This window comes from Lagenorhynchus albirostris, chromosome 2 (assembly GCF_949774975.1).
Source record: "Lagenorhynchus albirostris chromosome 2, mLagAlb1.1, whole genome shotgun sequence".
Taxonomy (NCBI): domain Eukaryota; kingdom Metazoa; phylum Chordata; class Mammalia; order Artiodactyla; family Delphinidae; genus Lagenorhynchus; species Lagenorhynchus albirostris.
The window spans coordinates 163,425,766-163,442,878 of NC_083096.1; the positions used below are offsets into that span (position 1 = coordinate 163,425,766).

Below are 17,113 nucleotides of genomic sequence, written 5' to 3' on the forward strand. Positions count from 1 at the left end.
ATTCCATCACTAACCAGCCCAGGCCCTTCTCAACCCTCCATTTCCCAGGCTGATGTGAGGCCTCTCCTGGCCCGAAGTCCCACCAGGAGATGATAATAATCATTAGCCATGAACGAAGCACATCTTGATCTGGGATGATACCCATGATGCACCTAAGGGAGGCTCAGAGGGGTGAAGGGACGTGCCTGAGGTTGCACAGCCATCAGGCCTCTCCCCCGCACATGGTCCACGCCTCGCCCAGACCCAGCCCTGCCATCATCATCCGTGAGAGACGCTGACCAGGCCTGCTCACAGGATCCCCCAAGGGAAAAGGAAAGGAGAAGGTGATGCTGGTTTCCCAACTCCTCCCAGATTCAGAGGCAACAGGGCCCTGAGGCTCCTGCAAAATGCCAAATGCCCCTGAGATGCCCAGACTTTTTCCTGGGGTCTGGGAATCAGCCCAGGGCAGGCTTTGCAGTGGCAAATACAGGGGAGCCAAAGCAGGAGAAAAGAGTGGAAGGGGGGGAGGAGTGAGGAAATGAAGGGGTGTCAAGGGCACCTGGGAAACCCACTGCCTTCTTGGGGGGCTTAAGAGGACACTCCCATGCCCAAATGCAGGCTGTCACCCTCTCCCAGTGCATGAAACTTTATGGTAGGAGGAGGTGGACCTGAGGGGCAGGGAGGCTCTGTGACTTCAAGGAAAGGTACAGGCTTTGCAGACAAACCTGGCTTCCAAATCCCAGCGCTATCGTTTACCAGCTCTGTGGCCATGGGGGCTCATTATTCAGGCTCTCTGAGCCTGTTTCCTGATATGTAAAATAAGGGTACTAATACCCACTCCACAGGCTGCCACGAGGATAACATGACTCATGCAGGTAAAGTCCCTAACACGATGTCTGGCTGACAGGAAGTATGTGCACACATTCCACAAACACGCTCACTCTCTTTCACATACACACTCACACATCACACACACGTCACATGTCTTCACTACACGTGCACACACGCACACACACACACACACACACTCACACATCTTGTCTCCAGCACCTTCTCCCCAACAGAAACAGCCACTATGGCATCAGCTTTCTCTGCAAAGAAGTGAGGAGGCCAAGCTCTTGGCCACTCCAGAGAGATGGCCCCATCTGGCTGGCTGCACTAGCCTTCCAGAAAGCCCATCTCTGTGTCTCCCTGGATGGGATCCTCCAGGGAAAATGCTGGGAAAAATAAGGCCCCCAGAGTTCACTTCTCCAAGGTGTCAGAAGGAGGCCCTCTGCAGAGGCCTGAACAGTCCCCTCTCCAGGCTGGATGTTGTCCACAGATCTCATGACAGTCACCACCAGGCACCCTGCGGCCTTAGAGGGGAGTGGCTGCAGGCGTTCTGCCTGCCCGGGATCACAGAATGTCTTCCTCCTGACACTCTGAACCCTTAGTGTGAGACTGAGGAAGGACAAGGGTGAGTTGGCCTGGGTGGGGACTCTGGGTCAGAGGAGGGGCCTCTTCCCTATGGCCCTGACCCCCCGCCCCTCCGTGCAGGCGTCCCCACCTGATGGGCGCCCCGCGGCCCTGCGCCGGCCTCAGCAGCACGGTGATGGTGTTCTCAGACTCCCCCAGCGGCGACGGCATGTCGGCATAATCAAAGCTGGGAGCTGGGGAAGGGGACAGGACATAAGCACAGAGCCCGGCCACTGGACCAGGAAGGTCAGGCCTCCAGCCTCCTTGACCCCTGTCCTCAGATCTCTTCCCCTTCAGCCTTCGCCTCCTTATTCCCTCTGACCTGAGCTTCCCTGACCCCTGACCTCAGCCCTTGGATTCCACCGATCGTAGTCTCTAGACTCCTCTGATTTAATCCTCCCTGACCCCTGACCTCAACCTCTAAATGGTATATTTATCTCAGCAGGAGCCCTCCATCACCACCCCCAGGAAGCCTCACCCCCTACCCATGGAACCCTGAGACTCTGCCTCCTCCAAAGGGGCCAGGGCGGGTCGGGCGGGGCTCACCTGAGATATTGGTGGTGATCTCAGTGAGCGCCGCCTGGCCGAAGCCTTTGCCCGTGCGGGCCCGCACGGAGAACAGGTAGGTGGTGCCCGGGTGCAGGTTGGAGAAGACGTGGTAGGTCTCATTGCGGAGCTTGGAGATGGTACGCCGTGGGCCCGGCACATTCACCGCCGGGTCTGACGACTCGATGCTCTGGTAGCTGATCTGGGGGCAGGATGGGCAGGTAGGCGGGCACAGGGATGGGGAAGGGTTTACTAGTCCCATAGCCTCCCACCCATCATGGTTCAGGTGAGCTAGGGATAAGGTTGGACAAAGGGGAGAAGCTTGGTGGGGGGACCGTGGATGCCCCTTAGTCCAGGCCTCTGGGCACCTTCGCCTCTCTCTTCTGCCTTCAGGGCCTCTGTCCCCATAACACATGGGGCACCGACCGCAGCCACAGCGGAAGGAATCCCGATCATCACCTGTGTTCCTCCGCCCCATACACTTCCCCCTCCAACCTGTGGGCCCACCTTCCACCAGGGGCCCCAGCTGTAATAGGGTCCAAACCCACCTCATACTGAATGATGAGGCCATTGGGCTCCTGGGGCTCCTCCCACTTGAGGAAGATCATGTCCTCCAGCGGAGTGAAGGTCAGGGACTCAGCCGCAATCCCGCCAGGCACTGCAAGGGAAAGGCGACATGGGACAGGGAAAAGCAAGCTTTGGAACCAGATCCCTGAGTTCAGATTCCAGCTTTGCTATTTCCTAGCTGGAATGCTTGGACCACTCAGCCTCTCTAGGCCTCAGCTTCCTCATCTGTGAAATGGGGATGATAATAACACCTCCCTCACCAGAATTAAATGATGTGATGTACATAAGGCCCCAAGGCAAATAAATATCAGCATCTCGTATGGTTCCGCCTACGCCCGAGCACTCGGAAAGGGCAGCTGGCACTTTGGCCACTGTGCAGGATGCACTGGGCAGAGAAGAATGAATGCTCCTATTTTGCTCCAGTTGAGTGGTTTTCAGAAAATATAGACATTTGCCAGAAAAATGAAAACAGCCGCATTAGAGTGGCAGGATTATGGGTGGAGCTGTTTTCTTGTCTAAAAATTACTAATTACACAAACAATATGTTCAATGTAGAAACTCAAAATAGGCATAAAGAAAATTAATGGCACCTACAGTTCCATCACCCAGAGATAAATACTGTCAACATTTCAGCAGAAGCCCTTTCAGGTATGGTTTTGTTTTTGTTTTGTTTTGTTTTAAGGTATCATCTTAACAGCAGGCTCAAGGAATTTCTTCTAGGAAGAGAACGGCCTTTGTTTGGGAAAACACCTTGATAAAATGTTGTGGGGAAGCTGAACTCCTAAGATAGGGGAAAGCAGAAACCCAGATAACAATCAGGGACAGCTCAAGTGCCTTGTGTTAAAATGAACAGTTAACAAGGCAACACCACTATCCACCCACCAAAACGATAAACAGAAAAAGACAATTCCAAGTGTTGGTGAGGATGCAGAGCAACCGAAATGTTCACACACTGCTAGTGGGAGTATAAATGGATACAACCACTTGGGAAAACTGGATATATCTACTTATTATGAACACATACCCTATAACCTAGCCATTCTACTCCTAGGCATAAACCCATCAGAAATGTGTATATCTACCAAAAAAGAAAAAATCTACAAGAATTTTATTTGCAGCACAATTTAAAATAGTTGAAAACAACCCAAATGCCCAACAATAGTAAATAAGAAGAATAAATGTGGCATATTCACATAATGGACCGTTCAGCATTGAGAATGAATTCTCTAGAACTGTACACACAACATGGCTGAATCGCTCAAGCATAAAGCTGAGAGGAAGAAGCCAGTCATAAAAAGAGTACACACTGTATGATCCCACTGATGTAATGTTCAAACCCAAGCAGAAATTAATCTGTGGCATTACAGGTCAGGATAATGCTTACCTTTGGAAGGTTGTGAGGGGGAGGGTGCATAAAGGGGGGCTTCTGGGCTGCTGGTAATGATTTTTCTTGGTCTGGGTGTGGTTATCCTGATGTGTACCATCTTTGAGAATGCTTTGAGCTGACCACTTAATATAAGCACACTTCCCGTAAGTATGATACTAATACTTCAGTGAAAAGTAAAAAGTATTAAATAATGAGCAGTTATCAGAGGGAGGGGGGAGAAGAGGGACAGAGAAAGAAGAAAGAAAACTAAGTAAACCAAGTGAGGCCTGGCCAGGGTTGGGGGAGGGGGTGTGAAGCAGCCACAACAACGTACCTAGTGGGGGGGAGGGGAAAGGTCAACAGATTTTAAGAATGGAGCAGTCTGATATTCAGTTTGAGGTTACTTAAGAAGCGTATCAGTATATGCTACCCAAAATATGCCACTTGGTATAAGGACGATTTTGAGCTGAATTGAGAAGGCAATGTAGGAGCATACATGAGAAAAAATTCTCTGCCCTCCCCCTATTTGCCTAAAAGTAGGACATAAATTTGTAAAGGTGCCCCCTTCCCCTCTCTACCAGAAAGGACAGAAGTTAATCACTGAGAAAACTAGACCCTTATCAGCCTGGAGGAATCTACCTAAAAAACTTTACAGACTACCATTAGTTTCCCCATATATTTGACTTCCCCTAATTTGCTGCCCCTAGAAGCTCAAAGCCCTTTTCCTTTGTCTTGTCACTTCTCTAAAAATTCATTGTTCTTTTGTTAGGACACTATATAAGTCCCAGTTCTCACCACCCCTTTGAGTTACTCATCACTGAGTACTCCCCTGTTATGGGTGATGCATGTGTTCATAAACTACTATTTCCTAGAATGGAAAATAATCTGAAAAAATATGTATATGTATATATATCTTATATCTGAATCACTTTGCTGTACACCTGAAACTAACACAATATTGTAAATCAATTATACCTCAATTTAAAACTTTTTAATAAGATAAATAAATAAAAATAAACTCCTGTTTGTTTTTCTCTTGTTAATCTGTCTCTTCTCCATCTAATTTACAAGGCCCCAACCAATGAACCTAACATGAGTAGAAGAAAAAAGTTGTTCTTCCTTTCCTACATTTGCAGTGATTCAGGGTAAACTCCTCTAGTCCTCACTCCCAACCCCAGCAAATCCTCAGCACATCAGTGCAGGGCATAGAGGATACACGTTGCCTCAAGTGAGTGGGGTTTTCTGGAAATCAAGGAAGGAGTTGAATTTTATATCTGGGATGCTGCTGTGAAGAACAGAAAACTGCATATGTGAGGAAGCAAAAAACAAAACAAAACAAAAAACTATTAACCAAGGAGCTTGGGGTTACCTGGGATTTTACAGCAATCTGGAGAACGCTTTTGCTGGCATTAGAGTGTAGCTGTTAAGAAAAACAACTCTCAAACAGATGGCCAGGTTTGAAACCCAGCTCTGCTACCCATCTACTAGCTATGTGCCCTCATCTGTAAAATGGGAATGGTAATAGAAAATAACCAAATAGGGTTGTCATGAGGATCATATGCATTAATACATGAAAAGCATTCAGAATAGTGCTTGACATATAGTAAATGCTTAATAAATATTAGCTTGACATAAGTAGAACATTGCACCCAACAAGGACAGAACACCTATTTTTTTCAAGTAGATATGGAACATTTATCAAAATTTAACCATATGTCAGGCCATAAAGCAAGGATCAAATTTCAAAAGACCAAAACTAGAGTATATACTCTGACCATAGTGGAAGTAAGCTAAAAATCAATAACAAAAAGATAATTAGAAAAATCCCAATTGCTTAGAAATCAAGCAATGTATTTTAAATAACTCTTGGGTCAAAGAAGAAATCATAACAGAAATTAGAAAATATTTTAAACTGAATGATACTGAAGATAGGATATATCAGAACCTGTGGGATGCAGCTAAAGCAGGGCCTAGAGGGAATTTTATAGCTTTACATGTATATATTAGAAATAAAGAAATGCTCAAAATCAATGATCTAATAAGTTTCTATCTCAAAAAGCTAAAAGAGGGCTTCCCTGGTGGCACAGTGGTTGAGAGTCCGCCTGCCGATGCAGGGGACACGGGTTTGTGCCCCGGTCCGGGAAGATCCCACATGCTGCAGAGCGGCTGGGCCCGTGAGCCATGGCCGCTGAGCCTGCGCGTCCGGAGCCTGTGCTCCGCAATGAGAGAGGCCACAACAGTGAGAGGCCCGCGTAACGCAAAAAAAAAAAAAAAAAAAAAAGGTAAAAGAAAAGCCGATCAAATCCAAAGAAAGTATTTTTTTAAAAAAAAGAAATAAAGAATAGAAAATATTCAATAAAGAAAATAAACTAGGGGCTTCTCTGGTGGCGCAGTTGTTAAGAATCCACCTGCCAATGCAGGGGTCACGGGTTTGAGCCCTGGTCCGGGAATATCCCACATGCCGTGGAAGCAACTGAGCCCGTGTGCCACAACTGCTGAGCCTGCGCTCTAGAGACGGCGAGCCTAGAGCCTGTGCTCCACAACAAGAGAGGCTACCGCAATGAGAGGCCCGTGAACCACAACGAAGAGTAGCCCCTGCTCGCTCCAACTAGAGAAAGCCCGCGCACAGCAATGAAGACCCAACGCAGTCAAAAACACATAAATAAAATAAACATATTTTAAAAACAAAAAAAGAAAGAAAAGAAACTAGGCCGAAAGTTGGCTCTTCGGGAAGATTAATAAAATTTATACACCCTTACCATGAGAAACATGAGAATAAGAGAGAAGACACAAATTACCAATATCAGGAATGAAAAAGGGAATAGCACTATAGATCCTACCGATGTTCAATAAATATAATAAGATAGTATTATAGGGCTTCCCTGGTGGCGCAGTGGTTGAGAGTCCGCCTGCCAATGCAGGGGACGCGAGTTCGTGCCTGGGTCCGGGAGGATCCCACATGCCGCAGAGCGGCTGGGCCCGTGAGCCATGGCCGCTGAGCCTGCGCGTCCAGAGCCTGTACTCCGCAACGGGAGAGGCCACAACAGTGAGAGGCCCGCGTACCGCAAAAAAAAAAAAAAAAAAATAGTATTATAACCAACTTTGTGGCAAGAAATTTGACAGTTTAGGTGAAATGATCAAACTCCTTAAAAACGCAGTATACCAAAACTGATATAAGAGTAGAAAACCTGAATATTCCAATATCTGTTTTGAAAATTAAAACTACTATTAAAAAACCCTGCCACAAGGAAAACTCCAGGCCCAAATGACTTCACTGCTAAATGTTCCCAAACAATTAAGGAAGAAATATACCATCTTAACCCAAAGTCTTCAGGGGAACATATATCAGTATCATTACTTTACTGTTATACAGTCGGTTTAATCCTAAGCAAATAATTTCCTATAGCAATTTCAGTCTCAGACATGAGCGTCTGTGGGAGGCACTGAGGACACTGGGAATAAGGGGGCCTCTTACCATCCTCGTCCGTCTGGAACGTGACCTCCTTGCCCTCCTTGCGCCCCTCGGGGTTAGTGAGGATGAGCCGCACGTGGACATTCCGGTAGGGCAGTAGGTTCTTGATGGTGTAGTGGCTGACACCCCGCTCTATCTTCACACATTCCCGGATGGTCTGGTTGTGGCTGCTGCCCAGGGTGTAGTGATAGCACAGGGACACAGTGTAGGTGTGGCAACGTGTCACGTTGTAGCCCAGTGGTTCCCACTGCAGGGTCAGCTGGCGGGCCTGGATCTCAGCAAAAGCCAGGCCTTTGGGGGCCCTCATGGGCTCTGGGCAACCCAGGAAGCAGAGAGAAAAGGTAGGAGAAATGGGAAAAGAAGAGTAGATGGGAGAGAAAACATCATTCAGCTGACTGATATCAACCTTCCTTTGCCCCCAAGAGTCCAAGAGACCCCCTAGAAGAGCAAACAGTGAGTAAAAGTGTGTTTGGAGTCAGGCGGGGCTACATCTGAATCCTGGCTCTGCCACTTGCAGCTGGCAACCACTGGCTAAGCTACTTCACCTCTCTGAGCTTTACTTTTCTCAACTGCAAAATGGAATAATAGGCCCTACCTCATAGGATGGCTGAGAGGTTTAAGGTAATACATGCAAAGCATGTGCAATAATGGCTAATACACAACAGGCCCTCGAAAATTTTAGCTATAATTTTTTTTAATAGTACAGTTCACCTCCTATTTCAAGATCGTGCTGGAGGACAAGACAGTCTGAATCAACCAACTGCTGTATTTTCCTTAATTTATTAATTCCAAACTTGTTCTAAAACAGCTTATAGTAATATATACGATACAATAGTATAGAGAAGTCAGGATGATGGGGGAAATGAGAGGCAAATAGTTAAATAATGCCAGAGAATGTTAGAAAAATAGAAATGCATGTCATTAGGTTCTATGTGGAGCTAAAGATAAGATTCAAATTAGGTGGTGAGTTTCCTGGCTGCCAAAGCAAAAAGGGAAATACAATCTGTTAGATGATGATAATGATGATGATGATGATAATGGCTGTTAACATGTATTAGAGGCTTTGTATGTGCTAGGCATTGTTCAGAGGCTTTAAAATGCTTTATCTCATTGAATCCTCTCTGTAATCCAATAGACAGGTGCAATTATTAGCCCTGTTACACACATGTAGAAATGGAGGCACACAGGAGAGATAAGTAACTTGCCCACAGTCGCACAGACAGTAAGTGGTAAAGCTGGGATCCAAACCTGGACAGGCTGGCTTCAGAATCCACACTCTTAACCACCACTACCCTGCCTCCCCATGAGGAATTCACTGTCCAAAAAACAAAAATAAATCACACCAATGCCTCTGGAGAGGCAGCTATCCCAACACAAGAGAGGTGTATATTACTCTGCTTTACAGCCTCTTGATGACTCCATAAAACCAGAAAGTTATCCTCATTTTATAAGTACAGAAATCAAGGCTTCTGAAGCAAAGCCAGGATGGAGCCCAGGGGGCTCAGACCCATCCTGCATCTGCACTGACCAGCTATGTGATCCTAAGCAAATCTCTGGGCCTCAGTTTCCTCATCTATAAAATGATGGAAGAAGCCAAGATTACTAATGATCCTCTTCTCTCTTGCCCCCTGACTGTGCAGGTTCTGTGACACCTGCAAAGTTTCCCCAGTTAGAGGACCTCAGGACACACCTTAATGAACAGGAAAGAAAGCACTACTGCTTGCCCTCTTAAGATCATTAAGTATGACCCTGTTATCATCTTTATACTATTAATTTGCTCAGGATGCTCTTTACAAAAATGATGCAAAGAGAAACATCAGGTTGCTTTTTACCTGGGAACGCCTGGGCAGGTGGCACAGCTTTAGACACTGGTCCCAAGGACAGCACAATGCAAGTCTGTTTCCGCCCAGGAGCTTTCCTTCCTTCCCTGGACCACAGGCAAGTGGCAGTCTCCAGTCATACATCAGACCACCAAGAAGAGATTTCAGCACATGCTAAGAGCAAGGCCCACCTCTTGACTTCTTACAGAGAGCCTGGCTCTCTTCTCCCCACAAACGAGGCAGACCCGATCCCCACCCGACAAAAACGTTAAAGGGTTGGCTCCCTGCTCACTGCAACCTGAGGGTTGCTGGCTGCAAGCCCACTTACCACACTTGTGTTTTCTCTCCCGTTCCTGGCGCACAGAGATTTTCCTAATGGTTTTCTATATAGTTTTGTTTTAACCCATCGTTCTTATGTGTTTGGACAGGAGTGGGAGGATTTGGTGAGTGCTCACTCTGCCATCTTGTTCAGAGAGCCTTGCTTTATTCCTTGACTTTCTGGCTCTGGTCCTGGCTGCCCGATGTGTCCTGTCCCAAAGTGTGTATGTCTATGTCAGTGTCTATGTCTATGTCTATGTCTACTAAAGCCAAGGACCATGGCTTTATTTGCACTAGTGAGAGTGGATCTCGTTTCCCTGCAGCTCTGCTCACACCATCCCCACCCCCGGGAACACCTGCTCCACATTCTTTGCCATCCTTCCAGGTTTGGCCAAAGTGTACTGCTTCCTTCACCATCTGGCAGCATTTAGAGAAGGACATGAAACGTTAAATATAAACCGGTAACACAGGCTGGGTTGGGACCATGACCAACAAGACTGTAAGTGTCCCATCCAAAAGGGGCAGCTGCCACTCAGTTCCAGGAGATATCGCCATGCAGGACTACAGGCTCAGGGTTGCCAGATCCTCCCATTTCTTAAGAGAAGCCAGGAATTCCGATTTGTGTGTGTGAAATCTCCGGATTTTTAAATACTGGCAACCTACTCAGGTTTCTTAAAACCACTTTGCAGGGCACAAAATGGTAACCTCTAACTTGGAGGATGAAACTTTCACCCTCGTGCTTGGGTATCTCATTCTCCAACAGCTGCGTTAGCCCCCATCCGCCTCGCTAGAAGAAGGGGTCTTTGAAAAGAAAGCTCACATTTCTTTCTCTCCCCACCCTGAACAAATCTGGGCAGATCCAGGGGCTCAAATAGTTTGTTGACTAAAGGCTGATATGTTGATTGAGGGGTGTGAATTCATGAGTCTCTCTGTGTTTCCAAAAACCATCTGGCACCCAGACACGCTCTCTTCAGCTGCCAGCACACACTGGCAAAACAGAACTTGGGGACCTCAAAGCCCCGTCTCTCTAAATTCCATATGGCTGTAGGCTACTCAGAGATCAAAGGTCAAAATGCACATTAAAACAAGAAGGCTAACAGTTAACATCTGTTAAATTAGGCCAAAATGTGTTGATTTTAATGATGTTAAGGAGGATTCAATAACCCTGCAACAGTCTGTTTCTTGAGGAAGGGGCTTTGGAGTGGGGTCGGGTGCTCCAGAGTTCAAATCCTATCATCTCCACCTCTCATTAGTTCTGTGACTTCAGGCAAGTGATTTAACCCCCTTTTGAACATCAAGTTCCTTGACTAAAAAATGGAGATACAGTAACACCTACTTTGAAAAGCAAGTGTGAGAGTTACATGAGATGGTCTAACTTATAGTAGTTGATTAATTAATATGTGCACTCTAAGGGTGAGATACACCCTTATATACAGCAGCACCCTTTATAGTAACAGTATAAATTAGTGCGACCATTTTTAAAGCAATATATGTCAAAGTCCTTTCTTAAACCACCCCTGACTACTTATCTCAAAGAAATAACTCAAGGAGGAAAGAAAGCACGATAAGCACTAAATTTTTCAATATGGTATTATTCACAATAACAGGAATCTAGAGACAAATAGCCCAGCCATATGGAGACACTCAGTGGACTCCTACAGCCAATAAACATAATTATAAACAACATAACACATGTAACACCACCAAGAAAAGGAAGCAGAATACAGAATGCTTTCTACATCCCAATGACAAGGGTGTGAAATGTGTACTGTAGGCATGTGGGCAGAGATTTGAAGAAGGCAGGAAAACTAAAACAGCTGTTGGGCTAGGATGGTGAGATTTAGAGTGATTTCTTCTGAATGCCTTCTACTGACGTTATATTATTGTTTTTACATTAAATAATATTGTGGGAGCAGAGTTTCATGGGGACCAGGGAGATGACAACACAGCTGGCCAATAGCAAAACAACTATGGGCCAAGGCGTCTAAGCAAGGAAGGGTGGTGATGCCAACGAAGAGAAGGCAGGGTGAGCTGTCCGGATCCTGTCTGCTTGGTCCCTGCCCCAGGCCCCGTCCCGGCCAGCCTGTGTACAGTGTTAGCAGTGCTGGCACAAAGTGGGCACCCAGCCCACAATGGCATCTGCTGTTGCTGTTCCTGATGGCGTGGTCGTGACAGTGGTGGTAGTTTCAAACACTAGACTGGAAGGCAGGACATTCCAACTTTGGTTCTGACTCTGCTACAGACTCACTGCGTAGATTTGGGCAAGTGACTACATCTCAGTTTTCTCATCTGTGAAATGGGAACGAACAACAGCTGTCACCATGAAACATGGGTTCTTAACCCACTGTATGATCACAGGCAAGTGCCTTCCTCTCTCTGGGTTTCATCTGTACATTAAGGAACGTAGAAGAGAGATTCTCTGTGGATCCCCAGCTCTGATTTCTTTTATTCTAAGTACCTGACCAGAACTGGCTTTGAAGAGTTAAAAACACCATAGCAACAATAGTTGTCATTTACTGAGTGCTTACAAGTGTGTTAGGCACTATACTTCACAGGCACTTAATGCATTTGCATGCCATCACCTGCATTTAACCCAAAACACTGGAGGGTCCCACGGTTCAGGCTTCACTGCTTTTCTCTTTTCCACCTACACTTATTCCCTAAAATCTAAGGACTAAATCAGGGGTTCTCAACCTCAGCATTATTGACGTTTCGGACTAGATAATTCTTTGTTGAAGAGGCCGTTTATACACTGTAGGATGTTTATCAGCTTCTCTGGCTTCCTCTACCCCTTAGATGCCATTAGCACCCCACCCCCCGTTGTTACAACCAATATGTCTCCAGACCCTGCAGATGTCTCCTGGGAGACAAAATCATCCCCCAATTGAGAACCACCATGATAAGAGATCTCATCCTGTGTCATGGATGTAAATACTATCTATACCATATCTATACTGATGACTTTCAAATTTATATCTGCAGCCCGAACCTCTTCCCTGAACTCCATACTCGTAAATCCATCCACCTGATAGATATCTCCACTTGAACGTCTAATAGGCATCTCAAAGTCAACATTTCCAGCACAGAACTCCTTATCTATGACACCCCGTCTACTACACCTGCTCCTCCCGCAGTCTGCTCCCTCGCAGTAAATGATAACTCCATCCTTCTTGCTGCTCAAGCAAAACACCTTGGAGCCATCCTTGACTTCTATTTCCTTCTCCCACTGCACATCCAATCCATGAACAAATGCAGTTAGCTCTACCTTCAAAACAAACCCAGAAAATAAACCACTTTTCACCACCACCACCACTACTTCCTCCCAGCTCCCAGCCTCCACCATGTCCCAGCTGAATTGTTGCAGTAGCCTCCTCACTGGTCTCTCCTCTGGTCCCCTTGCCCTCCTGGAATCTATTCTCCACAAAAGGACCAAAGTGATCCTTTTAAACATAGTAAGTGATGTCATTCCTGCTCTCCAAACCCGCAATGGCTCCCCAGCCCACCCAGCGTAAAATGGCTCTGAGTCCCACATCCCCAGCATGACTCTGACCTTCTCTCCTGCCAGCTCCCCCTCAGTCACTAGACCACAGTTCTACTGGTCTCCTTGCTGCTCCTCACACATGCCTTGCTATTACGTCTGCCTGGAATGCCCCTTCCCCAGCAATTCCTCCAGCTTCCTGCGTGGCACTGTCCCTCACCTCCTTCAGGTCTCTGCTCAAATGTCACCTTCTCAGCAAAACGATCCCTGAGCCTTTTTGAAATGACAATTCTCCTGCCCCCACACCCCATCCCCCTTCCTGCTTTAACCTTCACAGCCCTGGTCATCATCTGACCATCCATATATTTCACTTGTTTACTGTCTCCTCTGCCAGAATGTGAGTTCCATGCAGAGCTCCGGCACAAGGAACTCACTCACTAATGGCTTTTGTCTGCCTTGGTCGCAGTCTTATATCCCTAGCAACTAAACAGTATGTGACACATAATAGGCACTCAATAAACATGTGTTGAATGAATCTTCACACTTACCCTGTACGGTAAGGATTATTATCATTCCCATGTTATAAAACAAGGGGACTAAAGCTTGGGGAGGTTAAGTAACCTGATTCAGATCCCTCAGCTAGAAAGAAACTTCCACTGGAATACTCTTTCCCAACACCCAAGGGTCTCTCTAAATATGGCATTAAACTATTTTAGATGGTTCCCGGATCAGCTTTTTAAAACACTTAAGAATATTGACTGGCAAAAAATAAATAAACCTCGACCTAAGCATGTAGCTTATCCAAAAATTAACTCAAAATGGATCACGGACTTGCATGTAAAACTATAACACTTTTCTTTCTTTTTTTTTTAAAAAAGGAGAAAATTTTGGGGATCTAGGGCTAGGCAAGGAGTTCTTAAATTTGACATCAAAAGCACAATTCATAAAAGAAAATTTTGATAAATTGGCCCTCATCAAAATTAAAAATGGTTGCTCTGTGAAAGTTCAGGTGAAGAGGATAAAAAGACAAGCTAAAAGCCAGGGGAAAACATTTACAGACTACATACCCAAAAAAGGACTAGTATCTAGAATGTGTAAAGAGCTCTCAAAGCTCAACAATATAAAGTGAATAATCCAATTAGAAAATGGGCAAGGACAGGGACTTCCCTGGTGGCACAGTGGTTAAGAATCTGCCTGCCGTATATACAATGGAATGTTACTTAGCCATAAAAAGAAACGAAATTGAGTTATTTGTAGTGAGGTGGAGGGACCTAGAGTCTGTCATACAGAGTGAACTAAGTCAGAAAGAGAAAACAAATACCATATGCTAACACATATATATGGAATCTAAAAATTAAAAAATGGTACTGATGAACCTAGTTGCAGGGCAGGAATAAAGATGTAGACATAGACAATGGACTTGAGGACACGGGGTGGGAGGGGAAAGCTGGGGTGAAGTGAGAGTAGCATCGACATATATACACTACTGAATGTAAAATAGCTAGTGGGAAGCAGCTGCGTAGCACAGGGAGCTCAGCTTGGTGCTTTACGATGACCTACAGGGTTGGGATAGGGAGGATGGGAGGGAGGCTCAAGAGGGAGGGGTTATAGGGATATATGTATACATATGGCTGATTCACTCTGGTATACAACAGAAACTAACACAGTATTGTGAAGCAGTTATACTCCAATAAAGATCAATTAAAAAAAGAGAAAAAAAGAAATCCGCTTGCCAAGGCAGGGGACATGGGTTGAAGCCCTGATCCGGGAAGATCCCACATGCCACGGAGTAACTAAGCCTGTGCGTCACAACTACTGAGCCTGTGCTCTAGAGCCCACGAGCCACAACTACTGAGCCCGAGTGCCACAACTACTGAAGCCCACATGCCTAGAGCCCATGCCCCACAACAAGAGAAGCCACTGCAATGAGCAGCCTGTGCACTGCAACAAAGAGTAGCCCCTGCTCGCCACAACTAGAGAAAAGCCCACGTGCAGCAACGAAGACCCAATGCAGCCAAAAATTAATTAATTATTTATTTATTTTTAAATGGGCAAGGACATGAATAATTCACCAAAGAGGATATACAGATGGCAAACAGCACATGAAAAGATGTTTAACATCACAAGGCATTAAAGAAATGCAAATTAAGACCAGGATAGGATATTACTACACACCTCTCAGAATGGCTAAAATTTTTTTAAAAAATAATAATAATGACAGCACCAAATGCTGGCAAGGATGTAGAAAACCGGATCACTCATATATTGCTGGTGAGAATGTAAAACAATACAGCCTCTCTGACAGTTCCCAATAAAACCAAATATTCAATTACCATATGATCCATTAATTGTACCCTCAGGCATCTATCCCAGAAAAATATGAAAAATTATGTTCATGAAAAACTTGCAAATGAATGTTCATAGCAGCTCTACTTGTAATAACCAAAAACTGGGACCAGTTCAAGTGTCCTTCAACAGATAAATGGTTAAACAAACTCTGGTATATCCACACCATGGAATACTATTCAGCATTAAAAAGGAATGAACTATTGATTTACACAACTTGGATGAATCTCCAGGAAATTACAATAAGCAAAAAAGCAAATCTCAGTGCCAAGACAATTCAATGGGAAAAGAATAGTCTTTTCAATAAATGGTGCTGGAACAAGTGGACATCTGCAAGCAAAAGAATGAGATTGGACTTCTACCGCACACCATATATAAAAATTCACTCAAAATGGATCAAGGACCTAAATATAAGAGCCAAAACTATAAAACTCTTAGAAAAAAATAAGGGTAAATCTTCGTGACTTTGGATTAGGCAATGTTTTTTTAGATATGACATTGAAAGCGCAAACAAAAGAAAAAACAGATAAATTGTACTTCATCAAAATGAAAAACCTTTGTGCTTCAAAGTACACCATCAAGAAAACTAAAAGACAACCCACAGAATGGAAGAAAACACTTGCAAATATATCTGATAAGGGTTTAGTATCCAGAACATATAAAGAACTTTTACAACTCAATAATAAAAAACTGAACTTAAAAATGAGTAAAGGATCTGAATAGACATTTCTACAGAGAAGACATATAAATGGCCAATAAGCACATGAAAAAAGTTCAATATCATTAACCATCAGGGAAATGCAACACCACAATGAGACACCACTTCATACCCACTAGGATGGTTATAATCAGAAGACAGATAATAACAAGTGTTAGTGAGAATGTAGAGAAACTGGAACCCCCATACACTGCTGATGAGAATGTAAAGTGGAGTGGTTGCTTTGGAACAGTCCAGCAGTTCCCTAAATAGTTAAACATAGTTACCATACTATATATATATATACACCCAGGAGAAATGAAAACATATGTCCATACCAAACCCTGTACTTTAATATTCATAAGAATACTGTTCATAATAACCAACAAGTATAAAAAACGCAAATGCCTACCAACCGATGAATGGATAAGTAAATTATGGTATGTCTACAAAACAAAATATTATTCAACAATAAAAAGTACTGGGACTTCCCTGGTGCCGGGATTTCCCTGGAGGCACAGTGGTTAAGAATACGCCTGCCAATGCAGGGGACGCAGGTTCGAGCCCTGGTCCAGGAAGATCCCACATGCCGCGGAGCAACTAAGCCTGTGCGTCACAACTATTGAGCCTGCGCTCTAGAGCCCACGAGCCACAACTACTGAAGCCCGCGTGGCCTAGAGCCCATGCTCCGCAACAAAAGAAGCCACCACAATGAGAAGCCTGTGCACCACAAGAAGAGTAGCCCTCGTTTGCCGCAACTAGAGAAAGCCCGTGTGCAGCAACAAAGACCCAACGCAGCCAAAAATAAAATAAATAAATTTATTTTTAAAAAATACTAATGCATGCCACAACATGGATAATCCTTGAAAAATTGTGCTAAGTGAAAGAAGTCAATCACTAAAGACTACATATTGTATGATTCCATTTATATGAAATGTCCACAAAGAGGCAAATCTATAGAGACAAAAAGTAAATTAGTGGCTGCCTTGAGCCGAAGGAATTAGGGGGAAATGAGGGGAGGGGTGGACTGCAAAAGAATACAAGGTTTCCTTTGGGGGAGATGAAAAAC

The 17,113-nt window shown here is 44.9% G+C and overlaps 1 protein-coding gene across 2 annotated transcripts in view; it reads right to left on the reverse strand.

Annotated features, from left to right (window-relative positions):
• PTPRU (protein tyrosine phosphatase receptor type U) overlaps positions 1-17,113 on the reverse strand; it is an 83,473-nt gene that overhangs the window by 41,578 nt on the left and 24,782 nt on the right. For both annotated transcript variants that reach the window (XM_060140802.1, XM_060140801.1), the window contains exons 8-11: positions 7,389-7,697; positions 2,529-2,638; positions 1,981-2,182; positions 1,526-1,628 (exon numbers count right to left, since the gene is read on the reverse strand). In XM_060140802.1, coding sequence (XP_059996785.1) covers positions 1,526-1,628; positions 1,981-2,182; positions 2,529-2,638; positions 7,389-7,697 — 724 coding nt within the window. The remainder of the gene's footprint in view (positions 1-1,525; positions 1,629-1,980; positions 2,183-2,528; positions 2,639-7,388; positions 7,698-17,113) is intronic.